Source organism: Canis aureus, chromosome 10, assembly GCF_053574225.1.
Source record: "Canis aureus isolate CA01 chromosome 10, VMU_Caureus_v.1.0, whole genome shotgun sequence".
In the NCBI taxonomy this organism is placed as follows: domain Eukaryota; kingdom Metazoa; phylum Chordata; class Mammalia; order Carnivora; family Canidae; genus Canis; species Canis aureus.
Window position 1 is genome coordinate 12,026,432 of NC_135620.1, and position 22,369 is coordinate 12,048,800.

General features: G+C 40.0%; 2 protein-coding genes across 17 annotated transcripts in view; one reads left to right on the forward strand and one right to left on the reverse strand.

The window, feature by feature from the left end:
• PRR16 (proline rich 16) overlaps positions 1 to 22,369 on the forward strand; it is a 537,790-nt gene that overhangs the window by 420,291 nt on the left and 95,130 nt on the right. For 14 of the 16 annotated variants that reach the window (XM_077911356.1, XM_077911355.1, XM_077911367.1 and 11 more), the window contains one exon: positions 4,139 to 6,304. In XM_077911356.1, coding sequence (XP_077767482.1) covers positions 4,139 to 4,894 — 756 coding nt within the window. In that variant the 3' untranslated portion in view covers positions 4,895 to 6,304. Of the gene's footprint in view, positions 1 to 4,138; positions 6,305 to 22,369 lie in introns of those variants that run through there. The other 2 variants (XR_013387515.1, XM_077911357.1) reach the window with 2 other exon arrangements.
• The window catches only part of LOC144321971 (uncharacterized), a 444,052-nt gene that overhangs the window by 87,743 nt on the left and 333,940 nt on the right, over positions 1 to 22,369 (reverse strand). The gene's annotated exons all lie outside the window — the stretch shown is intronic.

Genomic DNA, 22,369 nt, shown 5'->3' on the forward strand with positions numbered 1-22,369 from the left:
ATGAGAGACTCAGCCAATACTGATTCATCTCTGACCAGCAGCTTCACTTCCTAGAGTAGACCAGCTCTCTCTCTTTCTCTGCAGATACTTAATACAATAGACAGCTCAGGGTCAAGATCTTTCTGGGTTAAATAGTATACAGTATCTTTGAGTCGGGATTCCCCCTATGTTTCACATTCTTTCAGTGTCCTCCCATTTTAATTTCTAGGATGTCTGAGCCAGAGCTGCAGAAAGTGCCACCACCTCTGGATCATTTCTGATAAATCCCTTTCGCCTATTTTATTCCAGAATAACTGAGCAGATGTGACTTTTAAAAGTAACAACTTCAAAAATCAAATGAGAAAGAACATGTTTTCATTCATTTCTGAACTAAAGAAATAACCTTCAGTGCCTTTATTTAACAAATATTTATTGAGATTCTTTTGAGTGCCATTCACTGCATTAGAACTTTAGGTCACACTAGTAAAAAACCAGCATAGACACTGTTGTCACTGAAGTTATAGAGAAGAAAGACTATTCCATATTCCAGTACTCCTACCAGTAACTAAACAGTAAAAAAGTATGTGAATGCTTTGAATGAAAAAAATAAAGTTCCCTGTGACCTTAACAAATTCACATGACCTACATGGGAAATTGCAGGACGATAGGGAAGGCTAACATCATGACTAACTCCTGAGCTAAGATTTAAATTCGACAAAGGGGAGAGGTAAGAGCACTTCAAGGAGAAAAATTAGTATGTGCAAATGTCTTATGGTAGGAAGCAGATTGACAATGATAAGGGTCTATAAGTAGACCCAAGAGATTTGAGAATGAAAGAAAAGGAAATTTTATTAGAGTTGAGAATGGAGAGCCATTTAAGGAGAAACTGTGACATGCTGACTTGTACTGGCTAATAAGGGCCAATTGTTCTATTTTCAGAAATTTTGTGTGAGCCAGCCACTAAATAACTATTATTAAAAACAAAAGTATAGAATCACTGAACTCTACCTCTGAAACTAATAATACACCCTATGTAGACTACTGAATTTAAATAAAATTAAATTGAATTTAAAAATATATTTTATATTATACATATTTATTATTTAATATATTAATAAAATTGTGTTTTTGAGATAATAAATTATATAACCAACAAAACATTTAATATATTAAGTAATTATATTAAATGTAAATGTTTTGCTTTCTTTTTAAAAAAAAATTTAGGGGATCCCTGGGTGGCGCAGTGGTTTGGCGCCTGCCTTTGGCCCGGGGCGCGATCCTGGAGACCCGGGATCGGATCCCACATCGGTCTCCCGGTGCATGGAGCCTGCTTCTCCCTCTGCCTGTGTCTCTGCCTCTCTCTCTCTCTCTCTGTGACTATCATGAATAAATAAAAATTTTAAAAAAAATTTTATAAAAAAAAATTTAGTTATTATTCATGAGAGAAACAGAGAGAGAGGCAAAGACACAGGCAGAGGGAGAAGCAGGCTCCCCACAGGGAGCTAGATGCTGGACTCGATCCCTAGACCCCAGGATCACGACCTGAACCAAAGGCAGGTACTCAACCACTGAGCCATCCAGGCGCCCAAATATAAAGGTTTTCTAATTATTCTTAATCATTCTTAATTACGTTCTTAATAGTAAAATGTAGTCAACACATTTTACTATTGTGCTCCTGAGTTTATTTTTGCCTATTCTATTGGCATGGTAGAAACACCTCATATTGCTATGCCACTGAACATTTCTTTCCAACCTCCCAGGCAGTGATGTCACATTTACTAACTCGAAATTGATCAAGTGGGAATTTACACCAAGGAAATTGGCAGGCTGTTCGATTTAAAACTCCCCTATACCTCTAAGAACCAGCTGTTAAACATTTACCAGCACAGCACTGAGCGAAACTGTACACGACCTGGGAGACAGTGTTAAGAATTGATCTTTATCACAGGAGAAATGAACAGGCATTGAAAGATTTTAAGCAGGGAGTTGACAAGAGCTCATTTCTATTTTAAAAAATCACTGATGCTACAGAAATGGAAGAGGAAGCCTTGTGACTTGGGAGGGGGGTGTGGTAAATACTCGTGGCTCAGACTAGGAACAAAGAAATGAAAATGCAGAGAAGTGGTTTGATATATATTTAGGAGCTAAAAAATAGAAGGCTGAGCTCTAGTGACAGTAGCGTGAAGCAATCACTTAAGACCCACCTGAGGAAGAAGTAGAATCTCTACATCCTCCCTAAGTTCTGGCTGCTTACGAGATTTTCATCTGGAGCCCAGTTCTGCCACTGTGTGTCAAAGAGCCAACTTCACAGTTGAACAGAGTTAGGCCTGAATAAGAAAAAAATGTGCATATGGAAACGTGAAATGAAAAGACTATCTCCATATATAAATAAATTATTTTAAAAGTAATCTGTAACCTTTCCATCTTTATTTATGGGTAATCGTGCATTTATGGCAACCGTGAGAATGGTCTCCAAGATCTCTGAGAGAGAGTGAATGACCATGTTCTGATGCCCAGCATTTGAGTCAAGGCTGTGCTTCCAGAAGCTACTGCCTCCAGACAATGACTGAACATGATAGAGACCCTCAGGCAAGCCTCGTAGGGGTGATGCCAGATTCCTTCCATGAGTGGCTTTAGCACCATGACTCCTCAGGCACATCTGCTCCTTCACATCCATTCTCTTCATTTGAGTCAAACCTCCATCATGGTCTGGTGGCTCTGCCGGCCACATTTGATTCTCTGCCTCTGCCCTGTGTCTGTGGCAGGTCTTGAGATGCTGCATCTTGGATCTTTCCTCGCAAGTGATGGCACCCATCTAGAGTGCAAGTTCTTGGACCAAGAGAGTTTTCTGCCTGTGTGTTAGGTGTCGCAGGGGTTTCTGCCATTCCTTCAATGCTTTGGTGTTCTGTTTGTTTTTGTTTAATCTTTTTTTTTTTAATTTTTATTTATTTATGATAGTCACAGAGAGAGAGAGAGAGAGAGAGAGAAAGAGAGAGAGAGGCAGAGACACAGGCAGAGGGAGAAGCAGGCTCCATGCACAGGGAGCCTGACGTGGGATTCGATCCCGGGTCTCCAGGATCGCGCCCTGGGCCAAAGGCAGGCGCCAAACCGCTGCGCCACCCGGGGATCCCATGGTGTTCTGTTTTATGTGGGACAAAGGTCTGGGAAGTCCCTGGGGTTTTATGCCTGTGTTCCCTCAGGGCGAGCTCATTCATTCCGTCCCCAGCCCTGCCCTCAGCCCCCAACAGGAGAGGCCCGTGGAACAGAGACAATGAGTGAGGACAGACCACACTGTGTCTGGGTTCCTGGGGACTCTAAATTGTCACGATCGCATATACTTCACCTTTAATTATTCATTAAAGTTGTAGCTTTTTCCTTTCTTCATTTTGGTGGAGGCTGCCTCTTCCTTCTGATTTGCCAGAGATGAAACAGTTGATGTGTCCTTTCTATCCTCAGAGGGCTGGAGACTTTTTGCAGCTCATCTCGATGGGTGTCCTTGTGATCTCCGTTCTCCGATGGTCTCAAGAAAAATTAGAATTTTGCAGAGTATCTGGCTGTTCTCCTTCTTAGCATGAGATTAATGTTCCCCTGTAGCTTTTGACATGCTGAGCAGAGAGAAAGTCCCCGCCTCTTGTTTTTACAAATCAGTTATGTTTCTGCATCAGGCTTTTATCTTTGGTGAGTTCAGCAGAGCCGGGAATAAAATGTGTGCATAAATCATCCATTATATTCTAGATACGTGAAATCATTAGGTTGTCAAACAGTCGACATGCCAATGGAGGCTGTTCTGTAAATTCACTGAATGTAAACATTATGCAACAATGGAATACACAGGGGCACCTGGGTGGCTCAGTCAGTTAAGTGTCTGCCTTGGGCTTGGTCATGATCTCACGATCCTGGGATTGAGCTCAGCATTGGGCTCCCTGCTCAGCCGGGAATCGGGGAATCTGCTTCTCCCTCTGCCCTTACCCCATTTGTGCTTGCGGTCTCTCTCTCTCTCAAATAAATAAATACAATATTTAAAAAATTGGAATACGCAATGTAGTATTAGTGTATTAAGGCTCCTGGAGCAGATTTCCAGCTGGACAGGGAGACATTGTTTCTAGTATGCTTGGCTTTAGGTCATTGTTCAACACAGTTACCTTGTCCTTTCCACCAGGTGGTTGACCAGATTGATACCCTGACCTCTGACCTACAGCTGGAGGATGAGATGACCGACAGCTCCAAAACGGACACCCTGAATAGTAGCTCAAGCGGCACCACAGCCTCCAGCATAGAGAAGATCAAAGTGCAGGCCAACGCACCCCTCATTAAACCCCCCGCCCACCCGTCTGCCATCCTCACGGTCCTGAGAAAGCCAAACCCCCCGCCGCCGCCCCCGCGGTTGACACCTGTGAAGTGTGAAGACGCCCAAAGAGTGGTGCCGACTGTCAATCCCGTGAAGACTAACGGCACCCTTCTGCGAAACGGAGGCTTACCCTTAGCACCGAACAAAATTCCAAACGGAGACATCTGCTGCATCCCCACTGGTGGCTTGGACAAGGCTCCAATGCAGCCTCTGATGCACAGACCTGAAAAAGACAGGTGTCCCCAGGCAGGGTCCCGGGAACGGGTTCGGTTTAATGAGAAAGTGCAGTACCATGGCTATTGTCCCGACTGTGATGCCCGGTATAATGTAAAAAACAGGGAGGTCCATTTACACCGCGAACCTGTCCACCCACCGGGAAAGCTCCCGCACCCCGGCCCTCCCCTCCCTCCTCCACCCCACCTCCCTCCTTTTCCGCTGGAAAACGGGGGACTGGGAATAAGCCACAGTAACAGCTTCCCCCCTCTCAGACCTGCAACTGTGCCTCCTCCCACTGCACCAAAACCACAGAAGACCATCTTGAGGAAATCGACCACTACAACAGTGTGATGTATGCCATTTCCAAAACCTTTTCATTGATTTTTGGTTTTTTTTAATTTCTATATTATAAACATAAAATAATAAGTAATGAGCACTTTCTACTCAAGCAATAAAAAAATCCCAAATATATTAATCCTGCATTCAGCAAAGTGGCATAAAAACCACCTGGTAAGTATGCAGTATATTGTTTATATGCCGGGTAATGCGGTATTTAACAAGTTGTGTCATCAGAAACCACAGAACCATGAAAAAGCTGCCTATGTTTTTTTTTTTTTTTTTCAACTGACCTAGGATAAAGTGACCTGTAGATTTCAAATAGTTTGATTTACTTTCACAGACGGGATTAGATTCATTTTATTCATGCCTAACTCATCTATGCATTAATAACATGTCATCCTTCTCACTTTGACCAGATGCTTTTTAAGGAAGAAATTTTAATACTGAAGGACTATTTTATTATTTTTTCTAAAGATGTTTGTCACTAGTTTTACATCATGAAATGCCAAGAACAATACCAGAAAGTTTATTTTCTATACTACACAATTATGATTCTATGTTCAGCTATATATGTAATGAAAGATTTTGTCTGTGGAAATATCATATGTCAATAAACAACAGTACATAATGGCAAAAGCAAATGTTCCTCAGAACTAAAATGCAGCAGTGCTTCTTCATTTAATCCCATGTTAATAGTCATCAAAATGGATAGCTACTCTGACAGAGTTTGAAGATTACAGTGAGTATATGGCAGACTTTTCCAAATTAAACATCCTAATCAGATCATAAATAGTGCTTTACACATTTTCATATTATGTATTGTGGTACCCCACCCCAAGACCCTATATTAAGTGTCTCATTGACGCAATATATGGCCAAGCCCTTTAGGTCCTCCTCACACTCAGCATCCCTCCTGGACACACCATAAACCAGGACATTAAAGCAGTGGGATGATTTGCCCCCTGCATCAGCAAGTCCTCTGCCTCCCCACGGGAATCCCTATTTATAAGAGAATCCCAGCAGAAAATAAAGATGCTTCTGGAATAGAATGTTTTAAGTACCAGCCTTAATGTTGTTTCCCCTCACAGTTGAAGCATCCCAGGGGTCCTTGTCATTTATAGAAGGAAGAGGAGAAATCCTTTCCTCCTGACATCTTACAAAGGGCCTTCTCTTAAGCCTAACTTGCTGACTTATGTCAATTACTCACCCATGGATCAAGTTCACTTCCCAACTACTATGCTTTGGAATGATTGGATATTTTGCCCTGGAACTAGAAATTAGTTTATCCGTCCTAGAATCATGATTGACAGGTGCACACCTGAACAAAAGTTGTCCATTAAGTGGCAAGAGTAGAGGGAGTTATCTTTGGTGAAATTGGTTTATTGTGCAGCATAATAAAGAATACTGTAATCTTTTGGACTATTTGGCTTTTGATCTCAAAACTTTCATTTTTGTTGCTAACAGGGACCTAGTCATATTTCTTTGTTGCCTTTTTCAAGCCATATCATGGTAATCTGGAATACTGTTTTCAACAACTTCCTATTAAAAGATGCTAATGTACCTTAGGCAGAATAACAGAAAGAAAGTAGGCATTACTTTTTGAAGGAACAATTAAATAAGTAAAAAAAATAGAGGATGTCATGTTACAAATTTACTCAGCATGATTTTCATTCCTGTGTATATTGGCCATGAAGATAATGCAAGCACAGTACATCCATTTTTTTTTCAGGAAGTTACAGAACATAAGACCAATAATAAAAAGGCTATAATCTAAAATATATTAATAGTGTGATAAGTATGTTTAATAAATCTGACCCAAGTAAACACAGAATTGACTTCCCGAATACCAAACTAATATATTCTTAACTTTTTCATGCATTCATTTAGGCTTGCTATAAATAAACCCAGCTTTTATCATCTTCCTAGATTTTAATAATTACTTCCTTTCAAATGTGCATGCAGTGTTAGACCATATTGGTATTATAAATAGTCTTTGAAGACATGTAGCTTTCTCCCTTCAGCTCATCTTCCTTCCATAGCCAGGTACCATGACCTAATAATTAGCTTTTCATTTGAAATGCTGACCTCTGTCAATCTGGGGGCCAGTCTGGATCTCAAGGTAAGAGCTTCCTAGAAACCACAAATCATTCGCAGAGTAGATAACTTAATTGCAATGAAGTAAGTTGAATAAGCTAATTAAAGCTGATCCAAAAAGGATATTGAGCCAGGTGCTTAGCCACAACCTGTGAGGTTCAAATTAATCTCTGCTTCTCAAAGTATAGACAAAGGTATCCTGTGAAAAACCATCTTTTGAAGTGAATTTGGTGACATTGCCAAAATGACAATACCTGTTCTCAGTCAACATATTTATAAGTAACTTTTGGCATAGAAGGCCAAGTTAAATCCCAACCTTAAAAAAGGTAAGAGGTGTTGACCTTCTCTTATTACAGTTTATTAAATGTTCAGCATTAAATGTTAGATTATACCCGTGTTGGGACTTTCTTTTGGGTTTTTTTATTCCATATGTTATTTCATTTTTTTCCTTTAAGGTGTGGAATATATTGGGCCAATAGGGTTTGTTTTGTTTTTGTTTTTCCCCAACTGATCATTTTGCATCATTCACTGGAACTTATGTCTTTAAATATATATAAACTTGTAAAACATGGGAAACAACTAACATAGGGCATCATAATAAAGGTATAATTAAAGTATCATAAGTGGCAGTGCCATTTCTTCCATGAGCCAACATTGCTTTCAAAATTTAAATTCTGTAGTACAGGCTCTGCCCATCATCCATTAAATCATCATAAAACATGGCAAATGTTGCTCTTCCTGAAGATCCCAAAGCAAAAATGCTTTCTTCAAACCCTCCAGGGCTGTTCTTTTTCCCAGTGTGCACTTGAGGACTTTCATTCTCTTGCAGAGTACATACCCCCCAAGTTAGCCTCCATCCTCTTTTGAAGGCGATATTGCTATACAAAATGTACAAGGGTAATGCTGCTCATGGCAACATTAACTCAGAGCAAAGGGTAAAAAAATATTTTTTGTTGTTTTTTGTTTTTTTTTAAGTAGCATCTATTAAGTTGGAACAGGAAAGGGTTTCTCTTACTAGTTTAAACAATTATCCCATTTTGGGAATGGGAGGTTATTGTATCTCATCTGATGAAAGGTGAAAAGGAAATAAAAATTGACCAAAGTTCTCTTCCATCCCCCCGTAGTTATAGCAGTTATAGAAGGAGATAAAACTGATACTTTTTTAGGTTATGCTGAAGCTAAACTTAAAATATCTGCTCAAAAATACAGAGCGTGCAAAATTTCCCACTCTCCAATTTGTTATTATTATATTCATACCTTCCCTCATTAGCTTCACATTATTCTAGGAAAAAAATAAGTGGTATTAACTGAAGTGGTTTAATTAACCTAAAAAATCTTGTGTTTGAATTATGCCTGTATCTAATTATTTAATGAATAAAGGAATAGGACACTGTATTATAAAACTTTCTTTGGACAAATCAGCAGTTGCTTTTAGCATTACCAAGAGCAGCAGCTACATACCATCTCTGAAACTATGCAAGACCTTTTATCTACAGATTCTAATTATAGTTCTTTTTGGATGCTCCATGAAGAAAAGCCTGAGTAGCTCCACATGTATTTGCACTGGGAGTGATATAATCAAGTCATGAATCACTGCCTTGACTGAACTTTTTCCATGGAATATAAATATATATGCAATGATGAGATGTCAAGTCTTATAATTGTCCCAATTCAGTCTCTCCTGATTCTTGTGTTGATAGCACATTTTGCTCTAATGTACATTGAAATATGTACACTGAAATGTACACTGAAATATGTAGCAGGGGATAGCAGTGTAATGTACTTTGTACATACCGATGAGTTCTAAGTGAGGAAATGATTCATGAGCAATGAAGTTCCATTAAAAACTCGTATCCTCAAAAAAAAAATCACATAATTAGATAAAGTGCACAGAATCTGACAATTAGTAGACACTATCACCAAATCACATGACATTTTTCAGGTCAATTTGTAACTGTGACAGTGTATTTAAATGTTTAGACTAAACATTTTAGAGTTTTCGAATCGTTCAGGTTGCCTGATCTTGAAATAATGACAGATGTAATACTACCATTAAGGCACACAGCGGTGTTGAACATAAAACTGTAGTTAGCCACATCGTTGTGAAGCAGCAATTATGTAGGGTGTCATTTCCTTGGAAGCACTTGGGTCTATCATTCCAGGCTTTTTAGGAAAAACTAAAGTGGAACATAAAGAATCTCTGCAAATAACCCTCTCTCTAAAATGTAGTTAAATCAACATGGGGTAGACACTTGAGTAAGTGCCATGGGAAAATGAGAAAATATTGCGTATAATTTTGACTTCTAGATTGATCAGAGTTAGGTAAGGTAACAATATCAACTGTTTTCTGAAACTACATGCATTAAAGGTTCTCTAAGTTCTCATATGAATGTATAAAATAGATGACTTTACCCTGATTCACAAGTGCAGGAATCCAGGACCTCAGTTTCAATATTTTGCCAAAATCAACCCCTTAGTAAGTGACTGAGCTAGCATTTTATGCCAGCTTGACTCCCCATAATTTCCCCACATAACATCACTATTTAATTAGGTTCTTCATAACCCTGAACTTTGCAAATCTTTCTTTTATTCTGAGCAGTTATTTTGACGCTTGAAAGGGGTTACCTAATGTTATTTTGACATTCTTAATATGTTTGATCTTTGCAGAATATAAAAGGGATTTCAGGCAATTTAGCAACCGTCTAAAATGAATGAGCTGCTGAATAATGCCAGCCTCATTTTCGTGTGGATTATACCAGCAGCTTCACCTTTCATTTTTTTTTCTCTAAGTTCAAAGGCTGTCTATTATTTTGGTATCTTTGCCTAAGAGGTTCTGATTTCATAGTAGTAATGCCATTTGACCCTGAATGTGTCACTTTCATTCCTGGTATTTCATTTGTGAATTTCAACTATTTAATATTGACCCTAAAGTTAAAAATAGCAATTGATCCATTCTGGGGAACCACCAAAGAACCAGTGCAGTAGAGCTCTCTTTAATAAAAAATTTTCCATCCTTTTGTTACTAGACTACAGATACAATTTTCCACTGTTTGACGTAGTTTTCAATTCTTTAAACCACTGGAGGGGATTTTGGGCTGGCTAAATAAACCAACCATGGGCCCTGGAGTGGTTTAGGGTTGATATTGACAAGATGTGATATCTAACCCTTGTCAAGACTCACTTTGTGCCAAACATTCTTCATCATGTTTTATATGTATTATTGTTCCCTCATAACACCATTTTTTCCTTGTAGTAACCCAATGTCTTAGACACTGTTATTATCTACATTTGCAAGTGAAACTATGGCACCAGAGTGGTGCTGCCCAAGATGGTAGAACCAGGAAGTGGCCAGGCCAAAATGGTAAGGCAGGCACTTGGCCTCCATGGCCCAATTCTTCCCAGCCTTTCAGAACTGCCTAAGAGAGTAGCCCTAGCATTGTGCATGGGTAACCTATGCAGTTGAAGGTCACCATTTTACTAGAACTTATCTGAAGCTGTGGAAAGGTAGCCCATGAGAGAAGAACAAGTGTATTTCTGTTTAAGTCAAGATAATCTAGGCCATGCTGTAGTAGCAAATCACTCTAGTATCTCAGAGGGACCTAAGTTATTTCTCGTTCACTCCAAGTTCATCCTGAGTCCGGGAGACTCTCCAAGCAGTCATTCAACAATATGGGCTGCTGCCCTGAGAGTGTAGAACCACCATCTGGTCAAGCATCCGCTTCCAGGACCAACACAACGGCAGGCAGGTGGGGCTGCTGGAGAGTCTTCCCTATGCATTTACCTCATTTCCTGGTAGTGTTACTAGCCACCACTAGTCACTGTACTCCCCATATACCCGAAAAAGGAAAGGAGATCTGAATATTGCTGAGTAAAAGTCATGCCTACCACCGTTTCTAAGGGGTAATTTTTTTGGTGTGTGTATGGTTTCAATATATTATTGATTATTATAGATACCCCTTTCCTTTAAAAATAAACATTTTATTTATTTATTCACGAGAAACAGAGGCAGAGACATAGGCAGAGGGAGAAGCAGGCCCCCTGTGGGGAGACTCAATCCCAGGACCCTGAGATCACAACCTGAGCCCAAGGCAGATGCTCAACCACTGAGCCACCCAGGTGTCCCATGATGAAAAATTTGACATGTGAAATAGGGATATTTGCCTCACAGGGCTTTTGGGAGGATCAGAATAACTTATTGGTAGAAAGCCCCTCACACAGTGGTCAGGGGGAGCCATAGTAGAGGCTGTGTAAGTGTTGGCTATTATTTTTTTATTTTTTATTAATAAATTTATTTTTTATTGGTGTTCAATTTGCCAACATAAGAATAACACCCAGTGCTAATCCCATCAAGTGCCCCCCTCAGTGCCCATCACCCATTCACCCCCACCCCCCACCCATCTACCCCCTCCCCTTACACCACCCCCAGTTCGCTTCCCAGAGTTAGGAGTCTTCATGTTCTGTCTCCCTTTCTAACATTTCCCACCCATTTCTTCTCCCTTCCCTTCTATTTCCATTCACTATTATTTATATTCCCCAAAGAATGAGACCATATAATGTTTGTCCTTCTCCGACTGACTTATTTCTCTCAGCATAATATCCTCCAGTTCCATCCACGTTGAAGCAAATGGTGGGTATTTGTCCTTTCTAATGGCTGAGTAATATTCCATTGTATACATAGACCACATCTTCTTTATCCATTCATCTTTCGTTGGACACCGAGGCTCTTTCCACAGTTTGGCTATTGTGGCCATTGCTGCTAGAAACATAGGGGTGCAGGTGTCCCTGCGTTTCATTGCATCTGAATCTTTGGGATAAATCCCCAACAGTGCAATTGCTGGGTCGTAGGGCAGGTCTATTTTTAACTCTTTGAGGAACCTCCACACAGTTTTCCAGGGTGGCTGCACCAGTTCACATTCCCACCAACAGTGTAAGAGGGTTCCCTTTTCTCCGCATCCCCTCCAACATTTGTGGTTTCCTGCCTTGTTAATTTTCCCCATTCTCACTGGTGTGAGGTGGTATCTCATTGTGGTTTTGATTTGTATTTCCCTGATGGCAAGTGATGCAGAGCATTTTCTCATGTGCATGTTGGCCATGTCTATGTCTTCCTCTGTGAGATTTCTGTTCATGTCTTTTGCCCATTTCATGATTGGATTGTTTGTTTCTTTGGTGTTGAGTTTAATAAGTTCTTTATAGATCTTGGAAACTAGCCCTTTATCTGATAGGTCATTTGCAAATATCTTCTCCCATTCTGTAGGTTGTCTTTGAGTTTTGTTGACTGTATCCTTTGCTGTGCAAAAGCTTCTTATCTTGATGAAGTCCCAATAGTTCATTTTTGTTTTTGTTTCTTTTGCCTTCTTGGATGTATCTTGCAAGAAGTTACTGTGACTGAGTTCAAAAAGGGTGTTGCCTGTGTTCTCCTCTACGATTTTGATGGAATCTTGTCTCACATTTAGATCTTTCATCCATTTTGAGTTTATCTTTGTGTATGGTGAAAGAGAGTGGTCTAGTTTCATTCCTCTGCATGTGGATGTCCAATTTTCCCAGCAGCATTTATTGAAGAGACTGTCTTTCTTCCAATGGATAGTTTCCTCCTTTACTGAATATTAGTTGACCATAAAGTTGAGGGTCCACTTCTGGATTCTCTATCCTGTTCCATTGATCTATGTGTCTGTTTTTGTGCCAGTACCGCACTGTCTTGATGACCACAGCTTTGTAGTACAACCTGAAATCTGGCATTGTGATGCCCCCAGCTATGGTTTTCTTTTTTAAAATTCCCCTGGCTATTCGGGGTCTTTTCTGATTCCACACAAATCTTAAAATAATTTGTTCTAACTCTCTGAAGAAAGTCCATGGTATTTTGATAGGGATTGCGTTAAACATGTAAATTGCCCTGGGTAACATTGACATTTTCACAATATTAATTCTGCCAATCGATGAGCATGGAATATTTTTTCCATCTCTTTGTGTCTTCCTCAATTTCTTTCAGAAGTGTTCTATATTTTTTAGGGTATGGATCCTTTACTCTTTGGTTAGGTTTATTCCTAGGTATCTTATGCTTTTGGGTGCAATTGTAAATGGGATTGACTCCTTAATTTCTCTTTCTTCAGTCTCATTGTTAGTGTATAGAAATGCCACTGATTTCTGGGCATTATTTTGTATCCTGCCACGCTACCAAATTGCTGTATGAGTTCTAGCAATCTTGGGGTGGAGACTTTTGGGTTTTCTATGTAGAGTATCATGTCATCGGCGAAGAGGGAGAGTTTGACTTCTTCTTTGCCAATTTGAATGCCTTTAATGTCTTTTTGTTGTCTGATCGCTGAGGCTAGGACTTCTAGTACTATGTTGAATAGCAGTGGTGAGAGTGGACATCCCTGTCTCATTCCTGATCTTAGGGGAAAGGGTCCCAGTGCTTCCCCATTGAGAATGATATTTGATGTGGGCTTTTCGTAGATGGCTTTTAAGATGTTGAGGAATGTTCCCTCTATCCCTACACTCTGAAGAGTTTTGATCAGAAATGGATGCTGTATTTTGTCAAATTCTTTTTCTGCATCTAATGAGAGGATCATATGGTTCTTGGTTTTTCTCTTGATGATATGATGAATCACATTGATTGTTTTACGAGTGGTGAACCAGCCTTGTGTCCCGGGAATAATCCTACTTGGTCATGGTGAATAATTTTCTTAATGTATTGTTGGATCCTTTTGGCTAGTATCTTGTTGAGAATTTTTGCATCCATGTTCATCAGGGATATTGGTCTGTAATTCTCCTTTTTGGTAGGGTCTTTGTCTGGTTTTGGAATTAAGGTGATGCTGGCCTCATAGAATGAACTTGGAAGTACTCCATCTCTTTCTATGTTTCCAAACAGCTTTAGTAGAATAGGTATGGTTTCTTCTTTAAACGTTTGATAGAATTCCCCTGGGAAGCTATCTGGCCCTGGACTTTGGGAGGTTTTTGATGACTGCTTCAATTCCTCCCTGGTTATTGGCTTGTTCAGGTTTTCTATTTCTTCCAGTTCCAGTTTTGGTAGTTTGTGGCTTCCAGAAATGCGTCCATTTCTTCTAGATTGCCTAATTTATTGGCGTATAGCTGTTCATAATATGTTTTTAAAATCGTTTGTATTTCCTTGGTGTTGGTAGCGATCTCTCCTTTCTCATTCATGATTTTATTAATTTGAGTCTTCTCTCTCTTCTTTTTAATAAGGCTGGCTAATGGTTTATCTATCTTATTAATTCTTTCAAAGAACCAACTCCTGGTTTTGTTGATCTGTCCACAGTTCTTCTGGTCTTGATTTCGTTGAGTTCTGCTCGAATCTTTATTAACTCTCTTCTTCTGCTGGGTGTAGGATCTATTTGCTTTTTTTCTCTAGCTCCTTTAGGTGTAAGGTTAGCTTTTGTATTTGAGTTCTTTCCAGTTTTTGAATGGATGCTTGTATTGTGATGTATTTCCCCCTCGGTACTGCTTTTGCTGCGTTCCAAAGATTTTGAATGGTTGTATCTTCATTCTCATTAGTTTCCATGAATATTTTAATTCTTCCTTAATTTCCTGGTTGACCCTTTCATCTTTTAGCAGGATGGTCCTTAACCTCCACGTGTTTGAGGTCCTTCCAAACTTCTTGTTGTGATTTAGTTCTAATTTCAAGGCATTACGGTCTGAGAATACACAGGGGACGATCCCAATCTTTTGGTATCGGTTCAGACCTGATTTGTGACCCAGTATGTGGTCTATTCTGGAGAAAGTTCCATGTGCACTTGAGAAGAATGTGTATTCAGTTGAGTTTGGATGTAAAGTTCTGTAGATATCTGTGAAATCCATCTGGTCCAGTGTATCATTTAAAGCTCTCGTTTCTTTGGAGATGTTGTGCTTAGAAGACCTATCGAGTATAGAAAGAGCTAGATTGAAGTCACCAAGTATATTATTATCTAAGTATGTCTTAACTTTGGTTATTAACTGATATATTTGGCAGCTCCCATATTCGGTGCATATATATTGAGGATTGTTAAGTCCTCTTGTGGGATGGATCCCTTAAGTATGAGATAGTGTCCCTCTTCATCTCTCACTACAGTCTTCGGGATAATTTTAGTTTATCTGATATAAGGATGGCTACCCCTGCTTTCTTTTGAGGACCATTTGAATGGTAAATGGTTCTCCAACCTTTTATTTTCAGGCTGTAGGTGTCCTTCTGTCTAAAATGAGTCTCTAGTAGACAGCAAATAGATGGGTCCTTTTTTATCCAGTCTGACACCCTGCCCCTTTTGATGAGGTCATTAATCCCGTTCATTCAGAGTTACTATTGAAAGATATGAGTTTAGTGTCATCATGATATCTTTTCAGTCCCTGTTTTTGTGGATTGTTCCATTGGACTTCTTCTTAAAGGGGAATTTTGAGAGTCCCCCTTAAAATTGCTTGCAGAGCTGGTTTGGAGGTCACATATTCTTTCAGTTCCTGCCTGTCTTGGAAGCTCTTTATCTCTCCTTCCATTGTGAATGAGAGCCTTGCTGGATAAAGTATTCTTGGTTGCATGTTCTTCTCATTTAGGACCCTGAATATATCCTGCCAGCCCTTTCTGGCCTGCCAGGTCTCTGTGGAGAGGTCTGCTGTTACCCTAATACTCCTCCCCATAAAAGTCAGGAATTTCTTGTCTCTTGCTGCTTTAAGGATCTTCTCTTTATCTTTGGAATTTGCAAGCTTCACTATTCAATGTTGAGGTGTTGAACGGTTTTTATTGATTTTAGGGGGGGATCTCTCTATCTCCTGGATCTGAATTCCTGTTTCCTTTCCCAGATTAGGAAAGTTTTCAGCTATGATTTGTTCAAATACATATTCTGGTCCTCTGTCCCTTTCGGTACCCCAATTAAACGTAGATTTTTCTTCCTCAGGCTGTCATTTATTTCCCTTAATCTATCCTCATGGTCTTTTAATTGTTTGTCTCTTTTTTCCTCAGTTTCCCTCTTTGCCATCAACTTGTCTTCTATGTCACTCACTTGTTCTTCCACCTCGTTAACCCTCGTCCTTAGGACTTCTAGTTTGGATTGCATCTCATTCAATTGATTTTTAATTTCTGCCTGATTAGATCTGAATTCTGCAGTCATGAGGTCTCTTGAGTCCTTTATGCTTTTCTCTAGAGCCTCCAGTAGCTGTATAATAGTGCTTCTGAATTGGCTTTCTGACATTGAATTGTAATCCAGATTTTGTAACTCTGTGGGAGAGAGGACTGTTTCTGATTCTTTCTTTTGAGGTGAGGTTTTCCTTCTAGTCATTTTGCTCAGTGCAGAGTGGCCAAAAGCAAGTTGTTTTGGGAAAAGGAGAAAAAGAGAGAAGAGAAATAAGGAAAGAAAAAGAAAAAATAAAAAAGGAAGAAAAAAATAAAAAGAGAAGAAAAAGGGAAAAAGAAAGAAAGAAAGGAAAAAAGGGGGAAGCAAACAAATCAAAAAGCAAAAAAAACAAAACAACAAAAAACAAGGGGGAGTATCCTCTGATTATGTATACTGTAAGTCCCTTGACTTCCCCTTGAACTTTCCAGGGCTGCTTGGTCAATAATTTGTTTTTCCCCTGTCCGTCCAGCTGGTCTTCTGGGGAAGGGGCCTGTTGTGCTGATTTTCAGGTGCTAGCACTTGGGGGAGCTGCTCTGCCCCCTGCCTGGTGCAGGGCTCAGGGGGGGTTGTTTACCCCGTGAGGCCCCAGGAGGAACAGACCCTTTGGCGGGGCAGCTCTGCAGCCCTGGAGTCAGCCCCCGCAGTAGCTCCGGAGCTCTCCATCTGCAGGGCCTGGAGGCTCCGGGCGGGGCCGCTGATCTGCTCAGCTCGGGGCAGGAGCGTCCTTGCTGTCCTGGGCCCTCCCGGCCTCTGCCTGTCCCGGGGGAGGCCGGATCCTGGGCTGTGTCCCGGCCCCCTGTGCTCCGGGGCCTGCGCTGGTGGATTCGCGCTCCCGGGCCGCGCAACCCCCTCCGCGGAGCCGCCCCCGAGCCCCCCCGAGCTGCTCCCGCCCCGCAGCCCCCTCCGCGGAGCCGCCCCCGAGCCCCTCCAGCTTCTCCGGGTGCCCCGTGCGCTGCAGCCCTTAGGGACCTCGGCGCACTCTCCCGGGCGCAGGTGTCTGTTAGTGTCCCCGGGAGCCCGAGGGCATCCCCGCCCTCCTGGGTCCTGCTCCACCTCCCCGCGAGCCCCTTTCCCCCGGGAAGGTCGGTGCAGCTCCTGCTCCTCCGGGACGGGGCTCTCCTGTCCTGGGGACACTCGCCCCGGCCTCAGCCCGGCTCCTCGCGGGGCCCCTCCCCCTTGGAGGCCTTTTGTGTCTTTATTTCGTTTTCCGCTTCTTCCTACCTTGATAGAAGCACGAACTCTTCTCCCTGTAGCATTCCAGCTGTTTTCTCTTTAAATCTCAGGCCGAATTCGTAGATTTTCAGGATGATTTGAAGGTTATCTAGGTAATTTGGTGGGGACACGTGATTTGGGGACCCTACTCTTCCGCCCTCTTGCCCCTCCCTGATACCCCCTTTCCTTTTCATATTACTTGATGCTCAGTCTCATCACAAATTAGGATGACATCTTATTTTAAACAAAGATGGAGAAAAAAGCAAGCGAACTTAGCAACAGCCCTGCTACAAACTTAGTGGAGGGAATTGACATTTACTAAGAGAAGGGACAAGTTGTTTTTTGTTTTGTTTTGTTTTGTTTTAGGATTTTATTTATTCATGAGAGACACACAGAGATCGGACAAGTTCTATTGCAGCCTTTACCTGCCATATTTGCGTTCTATCTGAGGATACTCACCAACTTACATTTTGTAGCTGAGCATTTTAGAATCACATACTACATTTTCAGCAGTCTAATTTCTAAAGATCTTAAGTTAGATTGCTATATGAATAATTATCCCTATAAGAATAGAGAAACCTAATATGAAGACACATTTATCTAGAATAGTCCAAATACAAAACTCTGTATAGAAATTGATGATATAAAAAAAAAGAAATTGATGATATCAATTATGACTTGTATTTATAATATTCATTAGGCCACAGTGTATTAGGATAAAAATGTAGACTTGAAAGCAAAAGGTCTAAAAAAAAAGAAAGAAAGAAAGCAAAAGGTCTAGATTTGGGTCTCGATTTTCCCAACTCCCAAGTGTTCCAGGTCAAATTGCAAAACCTGGTCTGAGGTTTGCTTTCAAAAGAAGATAGTGGTGCCCCTCTATTCTATCTAATAGGGCTCTTGAATCATGACCCTCCTCCCTTTGTAGATTCTGGGCTCACACAACCCTGTTTTTACCTGTTTTGGGCAAGGATAGTACTTTCAGCAGGAGGATGCTGCCATTTTATTGCACAAAACTGAATGAGCTTCTAAGGCATCAGGACTATATATTTAAGCTCTTTCATAGGTAGCAAGACTGAAAGGTAAAATAGTCAAAGCCCCACAGACAGGCAATGTCAGTATGCAACAAGCCTACAACCTGCAATGCTACTGGGTAGGCAAAATCACCAAAGTATCCCACCTCATTCTTTGCATATGTCATTTATTTGTCCCAACTCCAATTCCTTTTTAGTTCGTGTCTCTCTTCCAGACACAAAAATAGAAATGATATGCATTTCCCTTCCTTTATTTTGTCTATTCCTTCACAAGGTCTTTGGTCTCAAGTTGTTACCCACATTGCCTCCTTCAGATATTTTGATTCTACTATAGTCACGTTGACACACTTGACCATCTTCCACTACTTCCCAATTCTCTAACATCTTTCCCTGTGTTTTTCCTCTAAAGAAAGGGGCACCTGTGTCTCAGGTCATGAATCCAGGGTCTGGGGATTGAGTTCCGCATCAGGCTCCCTACATGGGAGGGAGGGAGCTTCTCCCTCGGCCTGTATCTCTGCCTCTTTGTGCCTCTCATGAATAAATAAAATCTTAAAAAAATAAAATAAAATAAAATAAAATAAAATAAAATAAAATAAAATAAATAATAAAATGACGCCTGGGTGGCTCAGTGGTGTGATCCCAGGATCCAGGATCAAGTTCCACATTGGGCTCCTGGTGAGGAGCCTACTTCTCCCTCTGCCTATGTCTTTGCCTCTGTCTCTCTCTGTGTCTCTCATGAATAAAGAAATAAATCTTTAAAGAGAAATAAATTTAAAAAAAAAGAGTCCCATCTTCCAACATATTGTCATAAGGTCCTAATAATTTAATGAATGTAAAAGTACTTTATGAACAGTAAAACCTCAAATGCCTGTCATTATCATCATCTTGCGATACTTCTTGTCAAATTCCTCTGCTCCTTGTTAATCTGGTAGATTGATGTATATTTGCCTAAATTCATGCTAATGATATTGTATTCATGTTATTTATAAAGTAATTATTTTAGTTAGATGTTTTTATACTTCCTATGATCAAGTAAATAATGATTTTCTTAGAACCTACTGCATACATAGAAGTCTCATTTTGATTTATTAAATCTTGTTAATTAGCAAGTCAGAAAATGAACATGATGGAAATCCTAGGTGACTACTGCAGAAAGCACAGTTTATTAAACTACACTGACAAGTGTAGCATAGTTTTACTTTTTTATGATAATATTTAATAGCACATGAGTAAATTCATTTAGAATATAATTTGTTAAACTAACTAAAGTCTAATACCATTAGGCCCTTATAAATATTCTAAAAAATGTTTATTCAATTAACATATTAAATCATCAGGCTTTTGTTTAAAGAGAGAGTGTGTACATTTGTGATTAAAAGCATCACTTATCAATGATATCATTAAACTCTGACAAAGCATTAACTATTGCTTTGCTTTAAACAAAGTCTGTGGTGTATTGGAGTTCATGTTTCAGTGAGGTACCTTTCAGAAGAGCAAGGAACTAAAGTTTTTGACCATAGCAATTAATGGATTAAGTATAATAAATATTGGTAATAAAAGCCGAAAATTATCATCTGGAACTTTTTATACCAATTCAAACGCTTCAAGGAGAAAAACAGATATTTGGATTTACTTTACCTCCTTTTTAAAACTTGATAGTTGTACCAAATGGTGACCAAATATCGCTTGATATTTGAAATACACTACTGACATTCTGAGGTTTTTTTTTTAATAGATTTCTTTTCTGAGTGGACTTAATTATCATTACAGAGAATTAATATTAAAAATAGCTCCTCCTTGTCACTTCCCAATAAATCTGATCATCAAAACTCCAGTTTTCAGCTGTATTTCACTCTGCCCATGTCTTGTTCCTTTTATCCAATTTGGATTTTTTGTCTTTTTTTTTTTAAGCAATTTATTCCCAGTTTTCAGCCTCTCAATTTCAATATTTCATTTGCTACCTTCCTGGTCACTTGATCCTTTGCCTAAACTTTCACTTGATTCTGCAGATACCAACAGGGAGAGTTTTCACTCATCATTTCACCTCAGCCCAGAAATGTCGAAGGCTCAGGACAATCTATTTAAAATTCTTAACTGGGCCTGGCAGTTCCAGCAAAAACCCTTCCAGGGCTGCTTTTATAACCTCCCAATCTAGGGAGCTCAACCTAGTAGGACTGCTCTAGCCAAGCTGTCTCAATAACTGATCCCCGACATGAATTACTCACTTCCTATTCTTGTACCTTCTCTTGGACGTGTGTCTTGAGCCTGAAATAATTACTACTTTCTGTTGTAGTTTGGTAAAGCTTGCTTCATAGATTCCCACTATTTATCTGAATCCTTTCCTAATCAACCAGCCAATCAATTAATCAGATAAAAAAATTTAAAGACTTTAACACTGCCACAGTGGTAAAATGGGTGCAACATAGGTAAAAATTAAAAAAAGAAAATATTAAAATGCATATGTAAAAAATAACTAAATTAGCAATTAAATAATATTTAAATAAGCATAAAGCATATGTCTTCTATGGAGAAAATTATGTAAAGGCAGTTATATCTGCTTTCACTGGCCAAAAAAAAAAATCAGTATTACTGTAGAAGAAACTTGGTCCCATCATTTTAGTATGTTAGAAAATTGACCTATCAGTAGGGCAAATAAACTCATGTAAATTCATGCACAGAAATATGTCTCTTCACTTGATATAAAATGTATTCCTTTTTTTTATTTTTTTAAATTTTTATTTATTTATGATAGTCACAGAGAGAGAGAGAGAGAGAGAGAGGCAGAGACACAGGCAGAGGGAGAAGCAGGCTCCATGCACTGGGAGCCCGACGTGGGATTCGATTCCGGGTCTCCAGGATCACGCCCTGGGCCAAAGGCAGGCGCCAAACCACTGCGCCACCCAGGGATCCCAAAATGTATTCTTTTTTAAAAAGATTTCAGTTTTTTATTTATTTGAGAGAAAGTGAGCACATGAGTAGCAGGAGCTGGGGGAGGAGTCAAAATGGAGGGGAAGGGAGGAGAGGGAGGGAGAGGGACAAGTGGACTCAGCTCTGAGCACAGAGCTCAAAGCTGGCTCCATCTCATGACCCTGAGATCATGACCTGAGCCAAATCAAGAGTCAGATGCTCCACCGACTAAGCCACCCAGGTGTCCCTAAAACAAGCAGTTCCCAGTAGAAGACAGATGGCCACATGTTGGTGTGTGAGAACCAGAGTCTTGGCAGAGAAGAAGAACAAGCAAGAAAGTGTGAGCTAATAGTGTAAAGTACTGTCACATATGCAGCAAGTGCTAGGCAAAAGGAAGGAAGGGCAGTGAAAAGGAAATTGAAATGAGCAATTAAAGTCTTGTACTTGAATGGATACATAAATACAATAGAGAAAAATGAAGGTTTTGCACTGAAGCTAATATGTAAAGGTTTAGTTATCCCTTTAACCATTTTGATGAAAATTGTAGAACACACAACTTATATTTCATGTTTTTATGTTTTAAATTTGAAGGTACCTTCAACTTTGACTAGCAACATGGGGAAGAGCCATTTTTTCCTCCTAAGATGTACATAGCTGAGTAGAGGGATTTCACAGGGACAGTTCTGCCCATAAGTGTTCCCATGAGACTGAGGCTTTCAATTGGGTTTATACTTAGTCTTCGATTGCACTCATTTAAGATCCATCTCGCCCAAAGCTCTATCCAAGTCACTAGGATGATGTAATGGGGACAGGAATGAGTGCTCCCTGCTGACAAGGACCGAAGTGCCAGATTCAAAGACAAAAGAGGTAAATAACAATTTGCAACTGCAATTGTATCCAGGACATTCTTTGAACAACCCTAAATCTGTCTCCACTTACCGGAATCAATATACAAAGATATGTAAGTTTTCTTCCTGTTGAGAAAATTTAAATTATCTTTTCATGGCTTTGTCCAGTATTCTCTTGTTCTTTTTTAAAAAGATTTATTTATTTAGTTTAGAGAGTGAGAAAGAGAGCAAGCACGCAAGTGGGGGAGGGGCAGAAGGCGAGGGAGAGAGAGAATCTTCAAGCAGACTCCCTACTGAGCATGA